Below are 23,230 nucleotides of genomic sequence, written 5' to 3' on the forward strand. Positions count from 1 at the left end.
CAGTGGTTGTTGTAATAGTTGCTGGCAAACCCATGCTCCATGCCAGATGTCATGTGATCCAAACACTGTGCAGGATGTCAAAGCTGCTTTAACGTTCCAATTAAGGTATGTTGTATTTATGTCCAAGAGACAAAATACCCCTTGTTTTTAGAGAGGAAATTGTACAAGGATGTGTAAAATCACTGTGATGGAGTTGGCTTTGCCAAGTATTGCTTTCCAATGATCTTCCTGCTCTGGGGGGAATGGCGGGGATAGTGCCAGCACAACACAAACAGGCTTTGTTAAAGTAGCTTTGCGCACAAAGATGAAAGAATGGAAAAGCAGGGTAAAATAACATACAGTTTTTTCCACAAACATCCAGTGGTGGATTTGTATTCAAATACGATGCAGTTCCACTGCTCTGAGGGTCATCAGCACAATTTAATTACATTAAGAGACAGCTAAACTGGACTTTGCAAACAGACAAGGCTTAAGGGATTACTGGACCTCTGACGGAGAGATCAAATTTTACCTTGGAGCATGAAACAATATGCCCAGTTCCTGGCAGGCTCCATGTGGACAGGGATAGAGAGATGGGGAGTTGGTGGGGGCCAGTGATGGACTGCCAGATGCTTTATTTTATTCTCCTTTTTTATTTTTCTGTGTTTAAAAATGGCCTGCATGTAGAAAAGCATTCTATTACAAAATAAACTTGACACAATTATAGCCAAAACAAGTCTCACTGTTGTTTTCCTCCTCTGCCTCTATGCTATCCCCGATACTTCACAATTGTTAATCTTTCCAGCATGTGCAATGTTTCTGCATGTCTCCTACAGTTTATACTATTTATTAAAACTCCTTGAAGGCACATTACCTCAGAGCTTTATTGAATAGCATGCTGCCTCTGCAGTTGCCAGCTTAGTGTATGGCATGCTGCCTAAATGTTGCATCATTGAATATGGACCTTTTGCTTCTTTTCCTTCTTCTTAGTAGCAATAGTAGTAGTAGAATTGACTCGGCTGTATCATGGGATTAAATGTATCATGGCATTCAAAGGAAGAAGTGCTGAGTTTTTTACTTCATTCATGGAAAGACAGTCAATAGAGTCTGACATTTTGAGAATGTGGCCTTTAACTGTGCCAGTGTCCCCTTACAGTTGATGTCAGCAATGTAAGGTATGAAACAATATCAAAGGTATTGATGATCTTCTGAGTTTTTAACATTCACCTTAACCAGGTAATGAAATGTGAAAACACAAAGTCAAGAAACTTAATGTTTTCTTATAATATTAGTAACTTTGATCACTCTGGAGCAGCAGAGACAAGCTGTAAACAACACTGACATATAATCACCTATTAAGTTGGTATGACGAACTTGTTAGCAAACAGTTTCTTATTTACACACTGAGCATATACTGAGCTATATTAACATTCAGTATTCGAGGTCATATGTCACGGCCACCTGGCAAATCTAAGTCCAATATTCACTTTTATTTTAGCTCTATTTTGGTCTCCACTAATTCCTGAGAAAAATATCTGGCTCTTTTGCTAAATGCTCCACTATGTTCACCAGCTAGTCGCTAACTTGTAGTCGCATGTAACCTACAGTGGATTTTTGTGATGCTTTTGATGAAAAAAAGCTGCCGGCTACAAGCAAAAACAATATAAGCTATAAGAGCAATGAGACTGAATGAAAACAGTATGAATGAAAAGTTGCAGGCTGGAAACACACACTACAAGCAACCCACGTTATTCATAGTTATTAGATCAGCTGTTACTGTAAATTTATCAATTATGGCTGTTTTAAGAGAATACCTGATTTAATGATTTGTTCTTAAATGCATATAAAAATTGTTACCAAACCAAACTGTGATAAGTAGGGCAATCTGTCATAAGAAGGAAAAACTTCGAATACTGATCAGTAATATGAGAATATTTATTTAATCTTTATTTAATCAGGCAATCTCATTTAGATTAAGATCTCTTTTTCCAAGAGAGAGCTGAGAACAAAGAACATTCATAACACAAGAACACAATCAGCAGACAGAAACCACACAACTACACAATAGACAAGGAATGAATAAAACAGTTACAAGAATCATAAAAAAACAGATAAAGCTTTAAATTCTCCAAGAGGAACGTCAAATTCAAGTTTGAGGGCAGTTTGTAGTTCAGTCCATTCAAAAAGTGCATAGTACCTGAAACCAGTTCAGCCAACATTAGTGCGAACATGATACACTGTGATACAGAGGGTTTAACTGCTGAAGTGTTGATGGGGCAGCATGACAATACAGAATATCTCCACAGTCAAGGACAGACATGAAGGTTGACTGCAGAATAGTCTTATGGTTGGAGGAAGACAGACAACCTTTAATTCTATACATGAAGCCTAGTTTGATTTTTAATTTTTGAGTCAAATTTTAATATGAATCTTGAATGATAGTCTGTCGAGCCAAATTCCAAAGTATTTGTATGACTCAGCAAAAGTGATATGGGTGCCATTTAAAATTTCAGTGGTAGGATAGTCAGAGTCACTGGTGGAGGCAGAGAATACCATGTACTTGGTCTTTTCTGCATTTAAAACTAGTCTGTGATTAAGGAGTGATAATTGGAAAGCATCAAAAGCAGACTGAAGACAAGTCAGGGCCTAAGCTGAGCTGGAGCCTGAGGCTTATAAAATTGTACTATCTGCAAAAAAAGTGGACATTGAAGTATTATTAGGAAGAATTATGATATTTATGTATAATGTAAACAGCAATGGACCAAAGATAGACCCTTGTGCCACCCCATTTCTGACGGTAAGATGGTTTGACTGAGCACCATCAGCAACAACAGACAGTAGTTTGTGGAGTAGGATTTTTTGAGTGATGGTATCAAATGCTTTGGAGAGGTCAGTAGCACAAAATTGTTTTGTTTTTTTTCAAGGAGGAGACAACGTTATCAGTGTCAGAAGAAGCTGAGGCATTGGGGACTCCCTCTGTTGGATAGATATGGTACTTGTCCACAGTTCAATCTGGACACATTGAATAAAAGACCAGACGAGAGGAAATGGTGATTAAAAGCTTCAACCATGGATGACCTATTGGAAATATGACTAGATGCTTGTTTGATTTGTGGTGGGAGATGTGACCGTGATGAATTCTTAAGAGATGCTATAATGTTCCACAATTTAGTGGAACAATCACAGACAGAGAGAGCTGACTGATAATAATTTGATTTATCCTTCCTAATCATGCTAGTGCAGATGTTTCTTTGTTGCCTAAAGGTTAACCAGTCCTTAGTATGATCCTCAATTCTCGTTATCCTCAGTCTTCAGTATTATATAAACCAGTTAAATTTGTCTGAAATATTGGAAGATGTAGCACTGTCATTGTATTATAATTTTGACCACTTCCAGCAACTGAATTTCAGTTATTACTTTTTTATTATTACTATTTTACACCACTACTACTAAAAACAGTTTTTACAGCAGATCATGTAAACAGGATTAATACAAAGAACAGGGCAATACAACAGCTGAAAATGATAAAGAAAAGTTGTTTTTAAGCTTTAAGTTTCAAACCAGGCCAGGGAGGCACTGCATGAAGTGTTTTTTCTTGCTTCTTTTTGGTGTGTAAGTAAAACCAAGCAGAATGATTCAGTGTCAGTTCTGTTCAGCCTGTTGTGGAGCACATTGTAGTGCCACTTTAACTAGGAAGCAGGAAAAGGTACTTCAAAATAAACGTTTTTTACAGAAATTCATCACATTTCAATGTCATTTGCTCTTCTTTTTTTGACAACGTTGACGAAAATGCTTGCGACCCACTCAGAATGAACCTGTGGCCCAGAACCACTGCTCTGAAGAAATGATCAGCTAAAGATCTCCCAGTTAATTTCAATCTGATCAACTTAGTTAACAAAAGTTCTGAGTTACTTCGAAAATAATTTAATTTAATTCACTTTAATGACCATACAGCTAAACTGGTGGAATCATTCAAAGGTGAACAAAATAAGGTTCGATAAGGGATTTCAAAGGATTCAGATTTGATGAGGGTATTTGATACTGGACTTGAATTTGATAAAATCCCAGTGATTCACATCTTTGTCTTTTTTATTCCATTAAGAAGGTGTGATGACACTTTCATGCCTGCCTCATGAGGTTTCTGTACTGTTTTCCAGTGTCATCTATAGCTGATCAGTGCTCTAAACTGTTGACACCTGCATGCTGCAGCTGGAAGCTGATGGGTAAAGCAACATAGAGGGCTGAGTGAAAAAGCATGCAAAACTAATTTCCTTGATTACAAGTAGCATATTCATTTTAAATTCTCAATTGAGGGCCATCAAAACATCAGAACAGTTTCTTCTTCTCTTTTAAACTAACACATTTTGACAAGCTACTGCTGTCAACACTGTGCTATTTAATTACATATTCATTCTAAAACTGCAGAACATAGATTGGAAAAATAACAAAACATGGCGCATGAAAAGCAAAAAGTCAGTTTCTTAGAATGTCATACTTGTTAAAATTGTGTTTGTTACTTTTGTTAAAGGCACTGAACAAATAACATGTTATTATCACTCACACTGAGATCCAGGCACTTGCTTGCTAGTAAACACACATTTTCACTGACACACATGCAATGGGGCAACAACTCTTCTCCATTTACAGATTGCTCTGTGTTTAGGTTTGTGAGGTGACACACAGGCTGACCTTCCACTCAGCAGAGCAATTGGTCCTCACAGCCATACTCATCCAAGAAATGCCCAGAGGTGTAAATTTGCGCAGACAATTTATCTGAACTGCTAGCTCTTCAGGTGTCTCTTCACTCTGAGAAACCGTTTGCTGTTTCTCCAATTGTCCTTAAACAATTACTTGGGAGAGATCAGAGGGAGGCTCTTGCCAGTTAAACTGCAGTTTCCTCTGCTACCATTGTGCAGGCCATCGAAACCATGTGATACAAAGCTCTCAAGCACAATGCAAACCAAATAAAGAGGTGGAGAAGGAGGGGGAGGCTGATAAAAGCTGACACCCAATGTATTATAACTCAGCTCTATTAGATATGAGCTTCTGCTAGGGTGAAGCACCATAGCTTAAGGCAAAGATACTGCTTGCTCATTGTGCTTTAGTGAGGGGGCTGGGAAGATTGTAGCTGTGTTCTGTATACAGACACACAGACTCTCATGCATGATTTAGTAAACTAGAATTCTTACTTCAATATTCAAGTAGCGATACAGCAGGCTAGATAAAAAGATGTGCTTAGGTTGCAAAAATTACCCTAAGACACACATCATATGCTTAAAAAATGGCGAGTAATCAAAAGACAGATGAAATACTGCTATCTCTTGTTAGCAGTCGCTCACACTCATGTTTTTCAAAAAAAGTTGTTAAAAACAGAAAAAAAACAAACATTTGTGAGTGATGAATATCTTGCCACACTATTCATTATACAGTATGTTGTCCAATAAACTGTGATTAAAGTTTGTTTCTGAGTGACATCATGTTTATTCAACTTAATAATTGTTTATGATATGATGATATGACAGGATATCAAAGCTGGTTTAGTTTATTTTCTAACATCAGTCTTGATAACATGGATCTTAGTTTGAACCTCAAAAGTAGATTACTGTCCCCCAGTATTTCATCATCATTTTAAAGAAACTATTTTATATCCACAGCTATAAACATACACCCTTCTTCCCTAAGCCTAATTTTTTGTTCCCAAGCTATAAAAATGTGTATATGGACAATAAAAGATAATTTTCAAAATGTAATTTCCCAAACTACATTTTTGTAAGTATATCATTATTTTAAATCAGCTAAATGAATGGCAAAAACAAATGCCTTTCAGCCATCATCAGTATCAGCTTTTAGCTGATATGTGTTCGTTTTTGCCTACAATAAAGACTATTGATCTGTGAGTGCTGGTGTTTGTTTTGGCTTCATTTGACTGCCATCCTCTCTCACATCTGCTTGGAAGCAAATGGTTTTGTGGTCAGTAGAAAGATAAAAGACCACAAGAAGAGCTGAGAGCTAGCAGTGAAAAAACAAAAGTGTTTTCTCATTAACTTGTGTCAGTCTGACATAAATGAATATATTGAAGACTATGTATGAAGGGGTTACGGTAAATGAACCTATTTATCATTAAGATCTGCACACATTAAAGTCACTTAATTCTTGTTTAATGCATTCTTAGTCAGTGCACTTCAGATCCAAACATTAGAAAAATCACCACCTTTATTAATCATCTTTATTTACACTTCCATACCTTTGTAATCAAATTATAAATAATAATAATTAAATGGCTATTAAATATATATTTCTTATTCAACAGGTTTAAATTAAGTTATATGATAATATAACTGCGTGCACTATAGGTATACTAATTAAATATTTTTAATACATTAAGTACATTGTTAGTATGTGGGAAATAGCACATTTCAATCACTTTAGTCATTAGTGAAAATGAAAGTATACTAAGTATACCTAAATTAAGTGCAATTTAGTCCACTTTTCACTTCAGGTAAAAGTTAAAACGGGTGGGAGTTGCTGGGAGAGAAAAAGCTCTCCTTAACCCTGAAATTTAGATTTCAGTAGTTGCAGCCTTTATTACCAGCTTAACAATTCCTGTATTTAGCTGGCTAACAATCAATACTTTGCATTATTTGCAGGAGTGTGTTGTTGGACAGTCATTATTTATACAACAAAGTTAGCATGTATTTTATATCTGTTGGGCAAAACTGTGTAGTGTATATGTAGAACCCCAGCATGTTCAAAGACGCAGTATTGAGTTATCAGGATAAATTTGCTGAGTACAACCTGGAACCTGGCAAAATTAAGACACAAACCTGGTGCACTAAAAAAAATATTACTTATCAAAAGGGGATCTAAATTAAAGTGTGCATTATGCATGATTTATTAATACTGACAAATGTTCATAAAACATTAACTATACTTGTCAGGAGTGTGGAATTGCACAGTTCATACAGTACATGCTGTTTCTTTTTTCTGAGCATGAATGTGCGTCTTATACAGAACTCTGTGTAATGGAAATATTTCTTCATGCAAGAAAACATGAACAGTTGTCAAAACAGTAGCTGCGGGAGTGAAATAAGCAGAGGCACCAGTTTCGACACTGCTGAGGGGTTTAAGCCCCAAATTTTGTGTTGCTTCACACAGATTCCAAAAACTAAAAATAGATAAGGTGCTAAGGTGGGGCTAGATGGGGCTATAGCCCTACCAAGAAACTACCAGATGTTTGACATGCAAACTCCTGTCTGATTTGCTTTGCTCAGCTTCTGTTTCTCATATTGCCCAGTTAAATTGCAATAGCGACCTTCTCTACAATGGAATCAACTGAGTGAGTTCATGTTGCTCACATTGGTATGCTAGCAGTGTGATAAAATGCATTGTTCCACCATAAAATGACCTCTTCAGATGAAGCAGAAACTGTGAAAATTAAAAAATGGAGGCAGGCAGAGAGACCACCTGTGACCTGCTACAGTAGCTCCTCCGGTGGTGCTCACTCTTGTTAATGCTGTTAGTGGGCAGCAGCCTGAGGACGGGCCCTGGGCCCAGCCTTGATAACATACCCCTTGAAAAATCTCCACAACCAGCAAAGGAGCTTCATTCAGAACTGGTAGGACTCCTGAATGCAATATTCTATCCTTAAAGATATGACTTTTTGTTGGCATTTTCTGCACTTCCTGTCTGTTGCTTTTTTTCTCTAGATGTGAGTCATTATTCTGGCTTTAATTGTTTCAGTCAGTTTTCCAAAGTCTACCACATTTGTTTGACCTTTGTCTATTTCAGCACTTGGCTCCTACATATCTACAGTCAAAGTGTTGAATATTATTTATTTTTCACTTAAAGAAAAAAAAACTGATTGTTATGGTTAGTGTGTAGTACTTTTAAATAATCAGGAGCATTTCTAGTGAGCATAAGATGCTTGAAATTGACTTTTAAATGCTACACGTCTGCACCTATTTATTCATGTATTTACAACAAACTCCGTAGCTTCACCAGTAAATAACACAGCCCCTAACTAGCCCCAGCAAGTAAAAATGTCTGGCGCCACCTATGTCATGCCCCGTAATAGTGATGTAGTCCATTGACGTAACAGTTATGGCTTTCACAACTGATTTTACGCAGCATCTGGCACTTGCTGCTACACGTAAAAATTTTAACAACTGAAAACTATGAAATTGGTGTAACTCTTGAATGCATTAACCAACTTCTTACAAAATCTAACAGGTCTTGTCCTGACATTTGTCATGAATATGAAATACTTGTTTTCATGATGTGTATATTTGTACATATGTATGTATATGTTGCATGTGTGCTTCCATGTGTGTCCTACTGTACGTATGTTTCTGTCATTGCGAGTGGCCTTTTTTCTTCACCAGTGCCTGAAAGGCCCTGACAATCAGGGGAATATTAGAGGGTTGGAGAGATTCCACTTTAGCTAAGTGGCTCTTATTGCTGTGGAGTGTGACACTGCTTTGATATTCATAATGATTCACAGTGCTGTTGACATATGATAGAGCCGATACTCAGTGGACTGCAGCTTTTCCAGCACGCTGTGTGTGAGGATTTTGCTCCTTTATGCAAATATTAATGAGCATGATGAATTTTCAAAAAATAAAATACAATTAAGTTTAATGTTATACACAGTTACAATATTCCTCAATCATTTTACTTCAATGAGAGGATATAAATTGCATTACTAGTTTTCTTGTTTGTATTCAAAGATTGAAAATGTGCTATGGGAACATTAGTTACATTTGCAATAATGTAAAGAGCTTTGTCAGTAGTGTGAAATATGTTGCGTTTTCTTTGATGTTTATAAGTGCAAGCCATACTGGTTGAACTTAATGCTGTTTTAGGGCAAGAAGAGACTGACCTGGGCCTTGTTGCTGGGCCATCTCTGAGAGATCCTGCTGGTGGATGAAGAGAACCAGACCTCCAGCAGCGAACAGCAGGAGAAACCAGAAGGAACAGGGCACCCTCCTCTTCCGTCCACACAGGGAGTCCACCACCATCCTCCACTTCATCAACAGCATGATGCAGTACAGTCAGACACTAATGTAATAAGTTCTAGAGAAAATCAAAGAAAGAGGGAAATGGGAAGAGGAGGGGAAGCGAGAAACAGACAAAAGTGGAATGAGCAAAACAGCTGACACACATAAGCCAGGTGATCAGGACAAACACTGCACCAAGGAGTAGGGGCTAATATGAACCCTGAAGGAACTACTGTAGAGGTTTTAACACAACATATGGCTCAATATGGAGGTATGGGCTAACAAATTGCCAGTGCAATACAGAGACTGAGAGCTACAGTCAAATAAAAACACATATATAACTATGAGGATCAAAAGAAAGTTTAGAATAGAAGAAATAAAAAATTTGGATAAAATTATAAAACACAACAGCCTTTCACAGAGAACAAATAAATAAGAGAAACAGTGTGACCAGTCATGTCTTCATGATGACTATTAAAAGGCTGCAGAAAAGAGATGAATTTTAAAAATAACAGTGGAGTGGGAGGATCTAATAATGACCAGCAAACTGTTCTTCTGTTTAGGGCCAACAATGAAAAATGCTGATCACCTCTGGATTTGAACTGGGAGCGTGGAATGAAGAGCAGCGATTGATCAGAAGATCTGAGGGGATGATGGGTTCAGAGATACAAGCTAATAACAGTCCATGCAGTGCTTTAAAACAAATAAAAGAATCTTAAAATCAAAGGAAGAGAGGCCACAACAGGTGTGATGTGGTCTCACTTCTTGATACCAGTGAGGAGTCTCGCTGCTGCATTTTGAACCTGCTGTAGGCGAGATACACCTGACTGACTGATTCCTGAGAGAATTCCAATGGTTTAGATGTGAAAAAATAATATTGTGTACTATGGTTTCCAGATCCTTAACAGACAGAGATTATTTTGGTTTTGTAAGTGATTTAAGATGGACGAAACCAGTGCTTACAATGGAGTTGATTTGTTTATCAAATTTTAAACCAGACTCAAAGATAATGTCTAGAATTCTTGCATGGGAGTTCATATCCAATGTTAGAAGTCTGTGACAGACTCTTCTGTCACTGGCAGTGACTAAAATCAGTGAGAGTAGCCAGGAAGTATGCTAAGGCTTGTCCACTGGGTGCACCTACTTGACCTCTCTAATACTTCACATCAAGAAATATCCTGAGCTATATATCATCGCCTTTTTTCTTCCTTTCTTGAATTATTTTCTGCAATTTAACATTTCAACACAGTGCAATACATTATATTCTAATTTGTTCTTACCCCTGTAACACTTCCTGGTCTGGCAAAAAGGACCAGAGCACAACAAAAGGCTGGCTATTTATGTGCCTGAGTGGGGCACCAAAGTCAGTGCAATTTGACCTAATTAAGAAATGTTTACGGTATTTTCATTAAATGTAACACTTGGCATACATGTGTTGAATATGTGCAAGTATTTTTATTGTGTGCTGGACAGCAGTGGTCCTATTATAGTTGTTTCAGTGTTAATTGTTAAGTTTATTGGTATGATCCAGTGGGAGGAGCCTACCCTGTATAAAAAGGACTCCAAGCAGAGCAGGGAGGGCATTTTGTGTATAAGTGAGTGCTGAGCAGAATGCTAGTAACAGTAGGTCCAGTTTTGGATGTCTGGTAAATAACCTTTCAACAAGTGAACAAATCACCTTTTCTTTTGGAGCACAATAAATATACCATTCAATTAATGGTCATTGTCTTGGCTGGGACAGAGTGTTACAAGTTCCACGAGTGTTTATTGTGCTGTTGGAGTAGTCTGCAGGACTGGAAACTAGGACCTCAGTTTTATTTTGGTTTAGCTATTGGAGGATTTTGCCATCCAGGATTTTATATCCTCATTGCAGCTCAGCTGGGAGTTAAAACAGCATGGATCACTGTGCTTTCATTCATGGTTACTGTAGCATTTGTTTCTGGCTTCTGTGCCTTAACATAAATGTACAGCTAATTAGGTTTTTGTGAAATATAATGAAGTAAATATGTATAAGTGAGTGAGTTTCATGGTTAGTGTAGTTACTTTATGTTAACAGTCACTCATTCAGGTGTACACTATAGTAATGTTGTTTGTGTTATTGTTGTTTAAGTGACCAAAATTGTTGTATGCTGTTTGTATTTTGTGTTCATGTATGCAGTAAATAGACAAATAGAACGACTAAAGAACAGTAGTAAAGTTATTGATGAAGTATTTTGGAAGCTGAGTAAAGCTGCATTAAATGACTGAGTTGTACACATGAAGACTTCACAGCGGTATTAACTTTTATCAAATTAATCTTTATTTATATAGCGCATTTCATACAGTGGCTGTAGCCCAATGTGCTACACATGACCGAAAAACACTTCAACAAAAAAAAAAACAAACAGAGGTGAGCAAAGGCACAAAAGAGCAAAATAACAAATAAAAAAAGAGCACTGCTTTGACCAACTGCATACATGCAAGCATACACTCCTGGTGAATTACTTTGTAACATGAATGCTGTGTTTTTGCTGTTACCTCAAGGTTGTTGCAGCAAAAGATGAAATAGTTGCCGCTGTGACTTTCCATAGTTGCAAAATCCTGTCTGTAAATATTACAAACTATGGTGTTTTCACACCTGATAAGACTCTAAATGCATTAATCTTAGCTCAAACTGGACTTTCTTGATCGTAATTTCATTACCTCACCGTTAGCAAACAATACGTCCCCACCAGTGCAGCCCCATGCATTGCTTTAACGCAGGGCTGTTTTCGGCCTGACTGCAGCCTTAGGCTAACTATTTCCACCTCTTTCAAAGTGTGGTTTTTAACATCTTGGGTTATCTATTGCCCCAGTAGGGGCCTCATCTAGAAGTAGTGCTAACTCGCTGTTCCTAACTTTTGTCTGTATGTAACTTAGTTCTAAGTAAGCCTCTAATCTCAGTATGTTTTAGAGGGCCACTTTTCTCCTCACTAAATAATGCCTTGGTAAACTTATAAAATCTTTATAAAAAGCTGCTCCAGCTTGTTCCTTTTCCATCTGTTTTTTCTGCTTTCCTTGAAATTGCCATCCTAGATTTGAGTTAATTCTGGAGCTTTCCTCCACTGCCTTATGAGTTGGCTTCGCTCTCGAACAAGCCTATCAATCTCCTGTTGCTGCCTTGACTTAACTACCTCTAAAGCTACTTTTTTCCTCCTCTCACAAACCCCAAACCTTTTCACGCCATAGTCATAAATTAAATCTCCCATCTCCTGCAACTTCTTCTCAACTGTCCCTCTCAGTCCTTCTAGTGCACTTGTCAGATCTAAATTAACAGTTGTCCATATGCCCTTTACACGAGGCCTGGGCCAGTTCACTTTGACTTTTTGCCCATCGCTCCTCTCTTTCCTTACTGCCTACTCTCACCACTCTCCTGCCCTTTCATAAGCCAGTGTATATTATTTATTAAAAACCTCAGTTCAGAAATTTAACATGGAAACAAGATGAATTAACACCAAAATCCACCAAATAAAGAAATCTGGGTTCTGTTTGTAAGGATACAGTATGGCAAACACTATTCCAGTTGGAATGAGTGCAGACCAACTCTGGGCTCTGTCCATACAGCAGAAAGACTGTGTTGCATCTGTCTTGAAATGAATACATAAATGAACTTAGCCACTCAAGTATGTGTTGTCATTGCAGAAAATAAAATCGTCATTTCAGTGATGTCAAGTTGACCTTCACATTGCAACCTGCGCTAAAACCAGATGTTATAAATAAGCTGTAAATGAGTCAAATAACAAATGTGACGAATGTTTCATGCAGTGATGCTTGAATATACAGTGATTTCTGTTAAGATTTTGGTTTTAATGTGAACTTGTTTATGTGGATGATAAGATACAGAGATGGTGAAATGTGGCATTAAGTACAAATATGCAGGTGAAACAAAAATCCTGAGGGGCTTATAAGAGTGTCTATGCTGCTACATACATACGCATCACACGCTGTACATAGGGCAACGAGAGCCAGAGGGGCCATCAAACACACCTCGGTAAAGTTGGAAATACATTCACAGATTCAAACTTCCTGGATCAATAACTTGTAAGTGAAACTTTGTTAAAATACAAATGATGCCTCTTTCCTACCGTAGTAAGGTAGACAACAAGCCAACAAACTAATTTTCATGCAAACAAGCTGGACTAATAATATTGGTCTCTGTGCATGGCCGGCTGTGAGATGACTGCACAGGGACCATCTAAAAAGGGCAACATAAAAAAAAGATACTACGAAAATATTCAATAACTTCACTCTTATACAGTGTAGTGTTCCCAAAATCAATTGTCACAAAATCACATTGATAATGAAAATATATTTCTTTGGTTTATTTTATTGAAGACGTGTGTGTGTGAGTAATTGTATGGTTCAGTTTTTCTTATTTGTATTTAATTATATTTATTTACTTATTTTAACAATAGTAACATTGATAATGAAAATATAATTCTTTGGTTTATTGTATTATTATTTATTATTTCATTATTGGGTTTTTTACCTGTTCTATAGTGTTATATACACTGTTATTGTATAGATCCGGTTTTCTTATTTGTAACATTGATAATGAAAATAAAAGATTTAAGATCAACCCTCGTCATTTCTTTTCTTAGATGTTACTTTAGGTCAAAGCAGTCTCTCTTTTATTAAATCTATACAAATGTCAGAATTGTATGAAGCCCCTCAAGGGTCATGTGGTAGAAAAACTGAATTAATAAATAGAGGGAATGGATTAATGTAATTTAGTAATCACAGAGAAAATTAGAACCAACAAGAGGTCATCATATTCAAGTACAGCCACATAGCATCTGTTGCCACATCCATATGAATGAATTGCAAACATGACTTTATGCTGTTGGCTGCGTTGCGTTTCCCTAACAGATGCTATGTTGCTGTTCTTGAATTGTATTATTCATTTTAAATGTCAATACAGCTGTTCTCACAGCATAGCTGTTGTCATCAATAAAATGAACCACAATTGAATTTGCTACTCATTACATTACAAAATATGTATATGAGAACAACTATATCATGAATCCAGCTACATTAAAACACACTGTAGGTGTTATGGGCCAACTTGTCAGCCAAACGTGTTTTATCAATCATCGCAATCTCTTCACCAATCCATTGCCTTGGTTCATACAACAGTTTACACAGACTCACAGGCTGAGGAATAGCTGCCTAAAGTTTTGGCTTCTCAGATTGCTCTGTGCTATTTCAGTTTAATTTACTTTGTAGAGATTATATTCCAAGCTAGACCGTGGTTTCACTCACTCCATGGCCCCAACTGGCAGCAGGAGTGAGAAAAAAGGGAATGTATCTGCTAAATTCTCTATAAGAAATACAGCTTGCCCAAGCACTAACGTAGTGAAGCTAACTCATGGCCAGGAAAGCCGGACAGTAGTTATTCTAATAGCATAGCTGCGGACACAGCAAACATTTACAACCTGCTCCAGAAAATGTCGACGAGCACGATAAGAAACAAGGCGAAAGAGCAACAACGGCTTCTACCAAGGGGAAAATCAGCGAGCTAGCTGGACGCCTGACCAATGTTGAGAGTCAGCCGGACTTTCTGGAGGACAAGGATGAAGCATGGAAAGCCGACTCGCCTGCAACTCGGAGCAAAGTTGAAGTGCTTTGGCAGAAGCTGGATGATTTAGAAAATCGCACTCGAAGAAACAACCTTTCACATCACTGGCTTTCCTGAGTCGTGTGCAGGGTGCAATGCAGCTGGGTTTCTAGCTAAAGTATTCCCCGAAATTTGCAAAGTGGAGTTCACCAATGAGCCCTTGAAATGCAGCTGCCAGACTTACAAAACCAAATCACGAAAGCATGATCATATCTCCCTATTTTAGCTCCCCTTCACTGGCTGCCTGTCCATTTTAGAATTGATTTTAAATTTTTTTTCAAATTTTACTCTTGACTTTTAAAGGTGCAATGTGTAAGAATTGGCCACATGATCCAAACAAATAGGGGACAGCATATCACCCCCCCCCCCCCCCCCCCCCCCCCCCAATATAGCATAAAGCTTAATGTTTACAGTGAATATGTGCTATGGCCTTGTCAAGATATCAAAATGCTACAGGGACATTAGAGCCAGCAAGAAATGACAAAAGAGCCTGCACAGATCAGAAAGCGGTTGCACCACAGAGATAAGTTACAACATAACTCAACTAAATAGTTACACTTGCCTCTAGGGTAGGTGTAAATCATAAAATGTCACAAACAGCAGTCTTTCTGCCACACAGCATCATTTTTTCATTAATTGCATGCCATTTTACAACACAGTAATCCAGTAGAGACCTGATTTATTGATCTGATATTTCAATATCGATCTAGTTTACTACAATGTGCTATGATGCTAAATGGCTCATGCCAGCTTACACATGGTGCTAGAGCAACCTAGTGCAGTTCATCCAATCACACAGCTGATATGACCAGCTGATGTCTCACCCAGCTAGCGTCTGCAGCAGCAGCCGCCTGCTCCGACAGTGTCTGTGCAACTTACCAAATAGGTGTTATTGGATGAACTGATTCCTGCTTTCTTTTATTTGCCCTTGTTTGCGAAGCAATTTGTAATGGTTATTTTGAAAAGTGCTATATAAATGAAGTTTTTATTATTATTAATATGTTTGGATTTGACAATGTGAATTTGGGGTGAGTTCATAGGCCATGTTTAGTTTATTACAGTACCTTTATGCTTTGATTTTAGTAATTTAGAATCTAAAGACCAAAATGTAATTTTCTTGACCACAAGAATTTGGGAGAGTGTGAGAGAAGGTGTATGTCATGAGTTTAGTTTGGGTCTAAAATTCGATAAAAATGTACTCTGGTATCTGGTCAAGTATTTCAAGCCAATATGTGCATCATTATTCCCAAGGGAAGTTGGGAGATGTTTACATTCACATCTTGTATGTTATGGAGGGAAAATAGGCATTTACTGTGTCAGAGAATATTGATGGTTTAGGTATGTGGGATTGGCAGTATCCAGCCATGTTTTTGGTTAATGGGGCCATCACATAGGTTGAATTTTGATTAGGGTACAAGCTGGGCAATGTCTCAGTGATTGGTGTGTGTGCATTTCATGTTATTTCACTACTAAATATGATGATAGGAAGCCCCCTTTTTTATTTAACCCTGAATATATTTTTCCACTTGTTTATACATTTGTTTAATTACATTCAGAAAGTGAATGTACTTCCGTAGGTAGTTTTGGATTGATATATTTGTTTACCACGGAGTTATTGAGGCTTACAGACCAAAATGTTGTTTTAGTTTTTATGTTTTTTTGGCAGTACCCAGTGTTGGTATATTTGTTTAGTGCATTTGTTATTCTTTGTTGTTTGTTCTAATGTACACTGCAGCTTCTTAGTTCATTTCAAGGCTAGTTGTCTACTTTATCATGTACTGAAGGGTTATAATGTCTTCAGACACCATATACTCCAGTAGCAGCAGGGGGTTGTGCCTCATCACCCTCAACACCAAGGGATTAAATCACCCAGCCAAAAGAAGAAAATACTTGTCCTTTATAAAATCCAAGAACTGTGATGTGGCATTCTTACAGGAGATGCATATGAAAGACCAAGAGCATAGGAGGCTGTGCACTGGGTGGGTGGGTAGGGTATATGAGACATGTGGGACTGGTAGGGGAGTGGCAAAAAAGGGAACAAACACCTACCGTTTAAATACATTAAAGAGGACCTATTATGCTCATTTCCATTTCTAAATTGTTTATTTTTGGACTCCACTAGAGTAGCTTTGCATGATGCACAGTTCAAAAAGCTCCCTATTTATCTTATACTGGCCCTTTATTCTGCCCCTCAGTATACACTGTGTCTCTTAACAGTCCATTTGAGCTCAGGTCTCTTTAAGGCCCACTCTCGATGAGCCCAGTCTGTTCTGATTGGCCAGCTTTACGTATCAGAGTTGTGTTAAGTTACCGCCAACGCAAACCAAACATTTCCTGCTTTATGATATGGGAGGCAGACCTCAATCAGTAATTTAGTGATGAAGAATGGAGTGCCATTCTGCGAAACCCAAAAAAACCTTCTTGCAAGACTAGGACTAGATTAGTACAGTTCAAAAATTGCATAGGGTGGGGTTAAGAGAGGACCCAGCATGCTGGAGATGTTGGGAAGCTCCGGACACCCTTATTCATTTGTTATGGTCCTGTCCCAAGGCTCAGAGATGGTGGACAGCAATTCATGAGAATATTAACCTGATCATGGCTCAGGACATTCTATTTCTACCTAGCCTATATGTAATGGGAGACTCTGCCCCTCTAAGGAGGATCCCTGAACCCCAGACAAGGTGGATCCAAACAGTCATCATGCTGGGCCGAAAGCTTCTTATTAGGGAATGGAAATCAGTGGAGCTCCCTCCATCAAACTTATGATTCACACCATAAGTATAGAAGCAGCCTATGAAGAGTTGACATACAGGATGGCAAACCGGCTAGACCTGCACCGTGCTAATGGGGTAAATATATCAATCTTACTACAGGGCCATGATGCTCAATAAGGCACGTCCCATATGAGGTTGAGGCAGTTTTTTTCTGCTAAACAATCAACCCTGGACTGTCATGGGCTAATAAATGTAACCACCATGCGAGTATTTTGAACTTACCAAGCTTGACTCATCTTGGTGTGGTGATGTAAGCTTTCAACCCCTGTAGTTTGATGTTGACATTTAAGTGTTTTAACAGTAGACAACTAAACACTGATGTGATATGCATCTCGATGCATTGCTGATGATCAGATACATTAAAGATACATATGAAGCAACTACCAATACGCTGCATTGCATCCTTAATGTAATGCAGTGTGATTCGACAGGATTTGATTAAACACAATGTGATTCAACGCAATGCAAAAGAAGGATGCTATGCAATTCAGTATGGTACAAGGAGTTTGATTTTATTTCTTAAACATACAGGAAATTAATAATTAACTAAAAAAGTGCCATTTTTACGTTACATATTTGTTTCTCTATTACTGCAACTCAGTAAGCATCTCATATATGCTGTTTCTTTTTGACCTCTATAATAACACTTGGACCTTTCACAAACAGGCCTTTTCACAAGTCTTTTGTAGTGTAGTGTTCTCTGTCTCCAGTTTGCATGCATATGCTAAAACTTTGGTCATAAAAAAACAAAATAAAACAGTTCACACAGATTACCACATCAGTATTTTTCTCCACCACATGACCCCTTGCAGCTCCATAGAATGTCGATGAGAAGCGATAGAATCTTGTATAACGCTTAAAGCTATAAAGCCATTAGCCAGAAAGCCAGAAAACCTGTGCCACAGTACAAATGCAAGTTAGGTACATGCTGTCAACAGCTGCCTCTATATAACATTAAAATGAAAATTACACTTCTCACTTTGAAAGACATTAATTTGACTGACATGGCAGTGAAATCATATCAAAGTGAACATCACAGCATTCGCATTTATGGGAATTTGTCATGGAGATGTCAAACCATCTGCCCAACCTGAAACCCATTTATTCAGCTTTTTATTGAAAAAAATTTATTTCCATATGAATGTTCTTCAGGTCATTCTGAAGGGAAACCATGGAGGTGAAGATAGATACTGGGTAGAAAGTGCCTTTAAAAGGTGCAAGAATGGATTTTCTCAGTGCATAAGCATGATTATTATGGACAGACAGCCCCATATTTGATGTAGAGAAGAGAGGGGAGATGCATTCATTTTCTTAAATTTCTGTCTCTCTTCACACTGTGATGACTGTACTCAAAAGTCCTTTCCACAGGACGGGTGTGTTTATCATTTCAGTTCGGTACAATACAACCCCTGCAGATTGAAAGTAGGTTTAACAATGGTTAAATATACATTTTATACACATACTGTAGATATTGTAGATAAATGTTTTCTACATGATCTCGGTACACATGGTCATGCACATGCACATGTTTACTGTTGTTGCATAATGAGGATGTGGTACCCTCTGTGCACAGTGGAGTTACACACATAACAAGTGTTGAGTTGTATACTGGCTGAGGAGCTATTTCACAGCTTCCTCTCTTTCTCTAATCTTCAAAGCTTGATCCAGTTGATGGAGAGAAATATAGAAAATAGAAGGCAGGAATAATCTTTATGTAATATTATGCAAAATTCTTCTTTATGTGAGGTTCGCACACCACATGGTTATTATGCCAATTATGATGGTAACCAGGCTGTCCTTTCTGGGGTACTTTCATCAGTAGACATGCACTACTATTCATTAAAGCCATAATAGTCACGAGGATGTTCTTAACTGGGATTATAGGGACTTTGGACATTGAGACCAGTACCTGTTGCATTACCATCTTGTTCATAATCCAAGAAAAGTATAACATCTCAGTATCATACTACATCAGTTTGAACATAAACAAATCCAGCCTTTATGGGAGCTATTTAGTGGACAGATAGAAACAGACGGACAGAAGAAAATCATAAAATTGATTTTTAACTGCATTTTTGGCCAAGTTAATTGTGTTTTCATATTTTATGAAATGAAATCACTCTTCCAATGCATGAAAAGACTACAGTGACTGCTTTCCAATTGACTCATCCTACACTTTCAGAGTCATGGAAGTGTTTATAGGAAGCTGAAATTTTTAAAGATGCTATCCTTTCATTCTGTTTTCTCAACAGAGTTTGACCTTTCACATAGCAGTGTCATTCATGCTGCCAGTACAGAGCAATATAATGTAACCTTATCAAAGGAAATAATCCCAGGTTTTCACTTCCATTTCCATTTTTTTTTCAGTTTCATCACCTTAGTTTTGTATAAGATATTGGGGTCATGCAAACTCCTGTCTGTTGTTTCTGTCTATCAGAGATATTTTTGAAAGTGCTTAAACTAGGTTTCAGATTTATACTCCTTTAAGTAAAGTGCAAGGAATGCCAATGGAGTACAGCATCAGCAAAATGTAAAAAGCACACATTCATGTCAGTGTTGAGTTTAGTGATTTGAAAAGATTGTCCTTGTCTTCTTGGCCTCAAGCAAGTAGTTGGTTTCAGCAGCTCCCTTGATATTGTTTAACTAAGACTGTGTCACACAAGCCTCCAAGCTACCAAGAGTGCTGTGGACATTTCAGTTACTTGTCTGCGTGCAATGTTACTATGAGTTTGATGTATTTCATTATCAAAACCTAAGTTACAACTTGTTTCACAAAAGACAGGATATAACAATAATGATACAAGAGTAAAATGGGAAAATTTAAGATCAGATAACAGGATACAAAATATATATAAAACAAAGTAAAAACCACCATTGAATTTAAAAATATAGTGCAGAATTGATACATACTGTATGAACTATTACAGCATAATAGTAAAAATAAAACTATGTCCAGTCAAGTCAAGTAAGTTCTATTTATATAGTGCCAAATCACAACAGCCAGGGCACTTTTCACACAGAGCAGGTCTGGACTGTACTCTTTAATTTACAGAGACCCAACATTCCCACATGAGCAAGCACTTGGTGACAGCGGCAAGGAAAAACTCCCCTTTCAAAGGAAGAAACCTTGAGCAGTGGTAGCAGTGGGCAAAACTGACTAAGAATAATAGCAGCAGCAATGAGGCATCATTCTGGACAGCAGTCGAAAATATGAAAAATATTCAAAGAATATTTTAGAATCACCATGAACTCTTAAAATCAATCCTAACACAAACTGGCAGACAGTATAACAACATTAAAAGAAAAGTGATATGTTTTCTTTTCTTGTTTTTGAATTTGTCTGTCCTCCTTTTCTGTACAGTTTTGAATCTGTGAATTGTTTTCCGATTTATGCCTGTTAGACAACCACTGCAGTTGTCCATAGACACGTGCATTCACGCATTGAATGGATCAGTATTTCTTAAATAATGAGAGCAAGATTGGATGATCTCGCTACTATGATTCTCAAAATGAAGGCTCAGAACAAAAAGCACAAAAAGAACAAAACTGGTTCTAGTAGATCCTTGGGGCACTCCATAATTTACCAGGAAGGGCAGAGATAGTCACCATCAGAAACAAAACCTAGTGTTCATCGAATTGGAGGTGAACAACTTCAAGCGGGATTCCATTGTGTGCTCCAGCCTATCAATGAGAATGCTGTGATCAAATCTGTCATAAACTGCCATTAAGTAGAAAAGCCTAAAAAGTGGAGCATAACAGTTATAAAAATTTGGTTTGTTTCTCTAATAAGCACAGTCTCAGTGCCAGGATGCTGTCTAAAACTTGTAATATTTCGTACAATTTCATTTTTCTCAAAATGCCCAAAGATTGTAGAGACACAGGAGTCTAGTTTGTAAAGGCAGACACATAGTGTGAAGTGAAGCAAAGTGGTGTTTACCTGTAGCAGGTAGGCATTTTGGTAACCTGCTGTGGTTGCAGCCATGTAAAATACATTTCTTCATGTCTTTTTAAAATAAATATATGTCTCTGGTGTGTCTAGAGACCCCTAAACTATGAGAAAATACCTTCCTCTCTCTTTTTGTCCTGTTTCAATATTCAGTAAATGTGTGTGCAAAAACACTGTTTAAATTTGGCTCCCTTTATGCCATCATAAAGGGATCTGTTGAACGTAGACCTATCCCAGCCCTTCAGCAGGCTGAATACCCTCCCCAACTGAAACCTATCGAATAAAATTTTGAATCGAATCAAAGTTCTGTTGTTTGCTGCAAGAACTAACGCAACAGTCTTTATGCTTGTGACCCAACCTCAAACTTGGAAGCTCTAAGTTTTGCCATTTATGCTGATTTACTGTTTATTTAGCAGATTAGTCCTGTTGAACTTCAGCATGTTGTGCAGCTAATATGGCTAGCGATGTTGGACAAAAGTTGTTGAGGGATAGGCAAGAGAAACTGTGTAAACATTAAGCCTCATTTGAAGCCAACTAAATAACAACAGTAGAAGTTTGGATGGTGGTAGGTGTTTTTTCATGTTACTTTTGGTAGAACTTTGAACTGCAGCACTAGCTCAGCTAGCTTTGTTGTTATACATTAGCCCATTCTGCTCTGTGATCCTCGCTGTGATGGTATGTAAATGTACCTAATAGACATGCTGTGAAGGTAACAATAAATGTTTAAAAAAGAAACGGCAGGAATTCCTTTGCTTGGCAATGTTGTGTAACTTTGATTTGCACCCAGCAGCTAACTTGCTCAGACCATAAAGCTGTAGTGGCCCACTGTGGCAGTGTGTGTAAAGTCAAGCTGAGGCTAATATGTCCATTCTGATCCACAGATACACTTATCGTTACTGTAATACTAGTATTAGTGACGCTACTGCAGCTCCGTTGCAGTTCCAGTATGAATATGAATAATGTCAACAGTCAATCTCGCATTATATCATGGCCGGAGCTACAACCAGTTCTGGAGTGGGGCATGGGGAGCAGCATCTCATTTGCATAGACACAGAAACAGCCCATCCCGAACATGCATAATCTCAGTGGTATTTTCAGCACAAAACTTTAAAGACATGTTTTGGGGACCTCAGAGACTCATAGATTAACTTGTTGAAAAGGAATATAATATGTCACCTTTAATACATATGTTATGATAGCGGACTTAACTGTGGCCATTCACTTCGAGTCACAAAATTAGTGCTAAAAATTATTCATGAGTTAAAAACCTGCCTAACATATCAATGATTTTGTAAACATGCTGAAATCCTCACTGAACCTACACTTCACAGTGATGGTCACACAGAGGTTGAACTGGACAGCTTCCGGCTGTTTGTGTGTAACTACAGTATTTCAGTATGGAGCATATCAGAGCTGAAAAAGTGCATACTTCCTCAGTCAACTTGATCCAAGGTAATAAAAGAAAAAATAAAAACAAAATTCCTGCAAACTGTCACAACTTGACACACACATCTCATTATGATCAAACAACACCTCCCTTTTAAAGACATTTCCTTGGTTCTCCCAAACAGATGTATATGCAAAGTAATGACAGAACATGTCCCATTTTATGCAGGAAAGGAACCCTTCTGTGTCAGAGTAGTAATTGAGATGTTTCCGTGTTTGATGTTCATGTATAATGCAAATCAAAGAACTGTGCATTGTCATTTCAAGCAAATGAAAATTATGTCCGTCAAATGGATGTGCTGTTTATATAGATGTCTTTACTGGCCAGTAAAGAAAGTGTTTAATTGTGATATCTTTCTAAACTAGTAGGCTTATCTAGTAAGAACAAATTCTGATGAAATGAATAGTTTAGTTAACCAATTGAAACACCTACCATGCCCATTAGAAAATAACT

The 23,230-nt window shown here is 37.7% G+C and overlaps 1 protein-coding gene across 3 annotated transcripts in view; it reads right to left on the reverse strand.

The window, feature by feature from the left end:
* LOC137186447 (carbohydrate sulfotransferase 8-like) overlaps nt 1-23,230 on the reverse strand; it is a 191,428-nt gene that overhangs the window by 122,017 nt on the left and 46,181 nt on the right. The window contains exons 1-2 of one of the 3 annotated variants that reach the window (XM_067595392.1): nt 10,256-10,297; nt 8,858-9,051 (exon numbers count right to left, since the gene is read on the reverse strand). In XM_067595392.1, coding sequence (XP_067451493.1) covers nt 8,858-9,017 — 160 coding nt within the window. In that variant the 5' untranslated portion in view covers nt 9,018-9,051; nt 10,256-10,297. Of the gene's footprint in view, nt 1-8,857; nt 9,052-9,564; nt 9,635-10,255; nt 10,298-23,230 lie in introns of those variants that run through there. The other 2 variants (XM_067595407.1, XM_067595399.1) reach the window with 2 other exon arrangements.

This window comes from Thunnus thynnus, chromosome 1 (genome assembly GCF_963924715.1).
Source record: "Thunnus thynnus chromosome 1, fThuThy2.1, whole genome shotgun sequence".
NCBI classification, from domain to species: domain Eukaryota; kingdom Metazoa; phylum Chordata; class Actinopteri; order Scombriformes; family Scombridae; genus Thunnus; species Thunnus thynnus.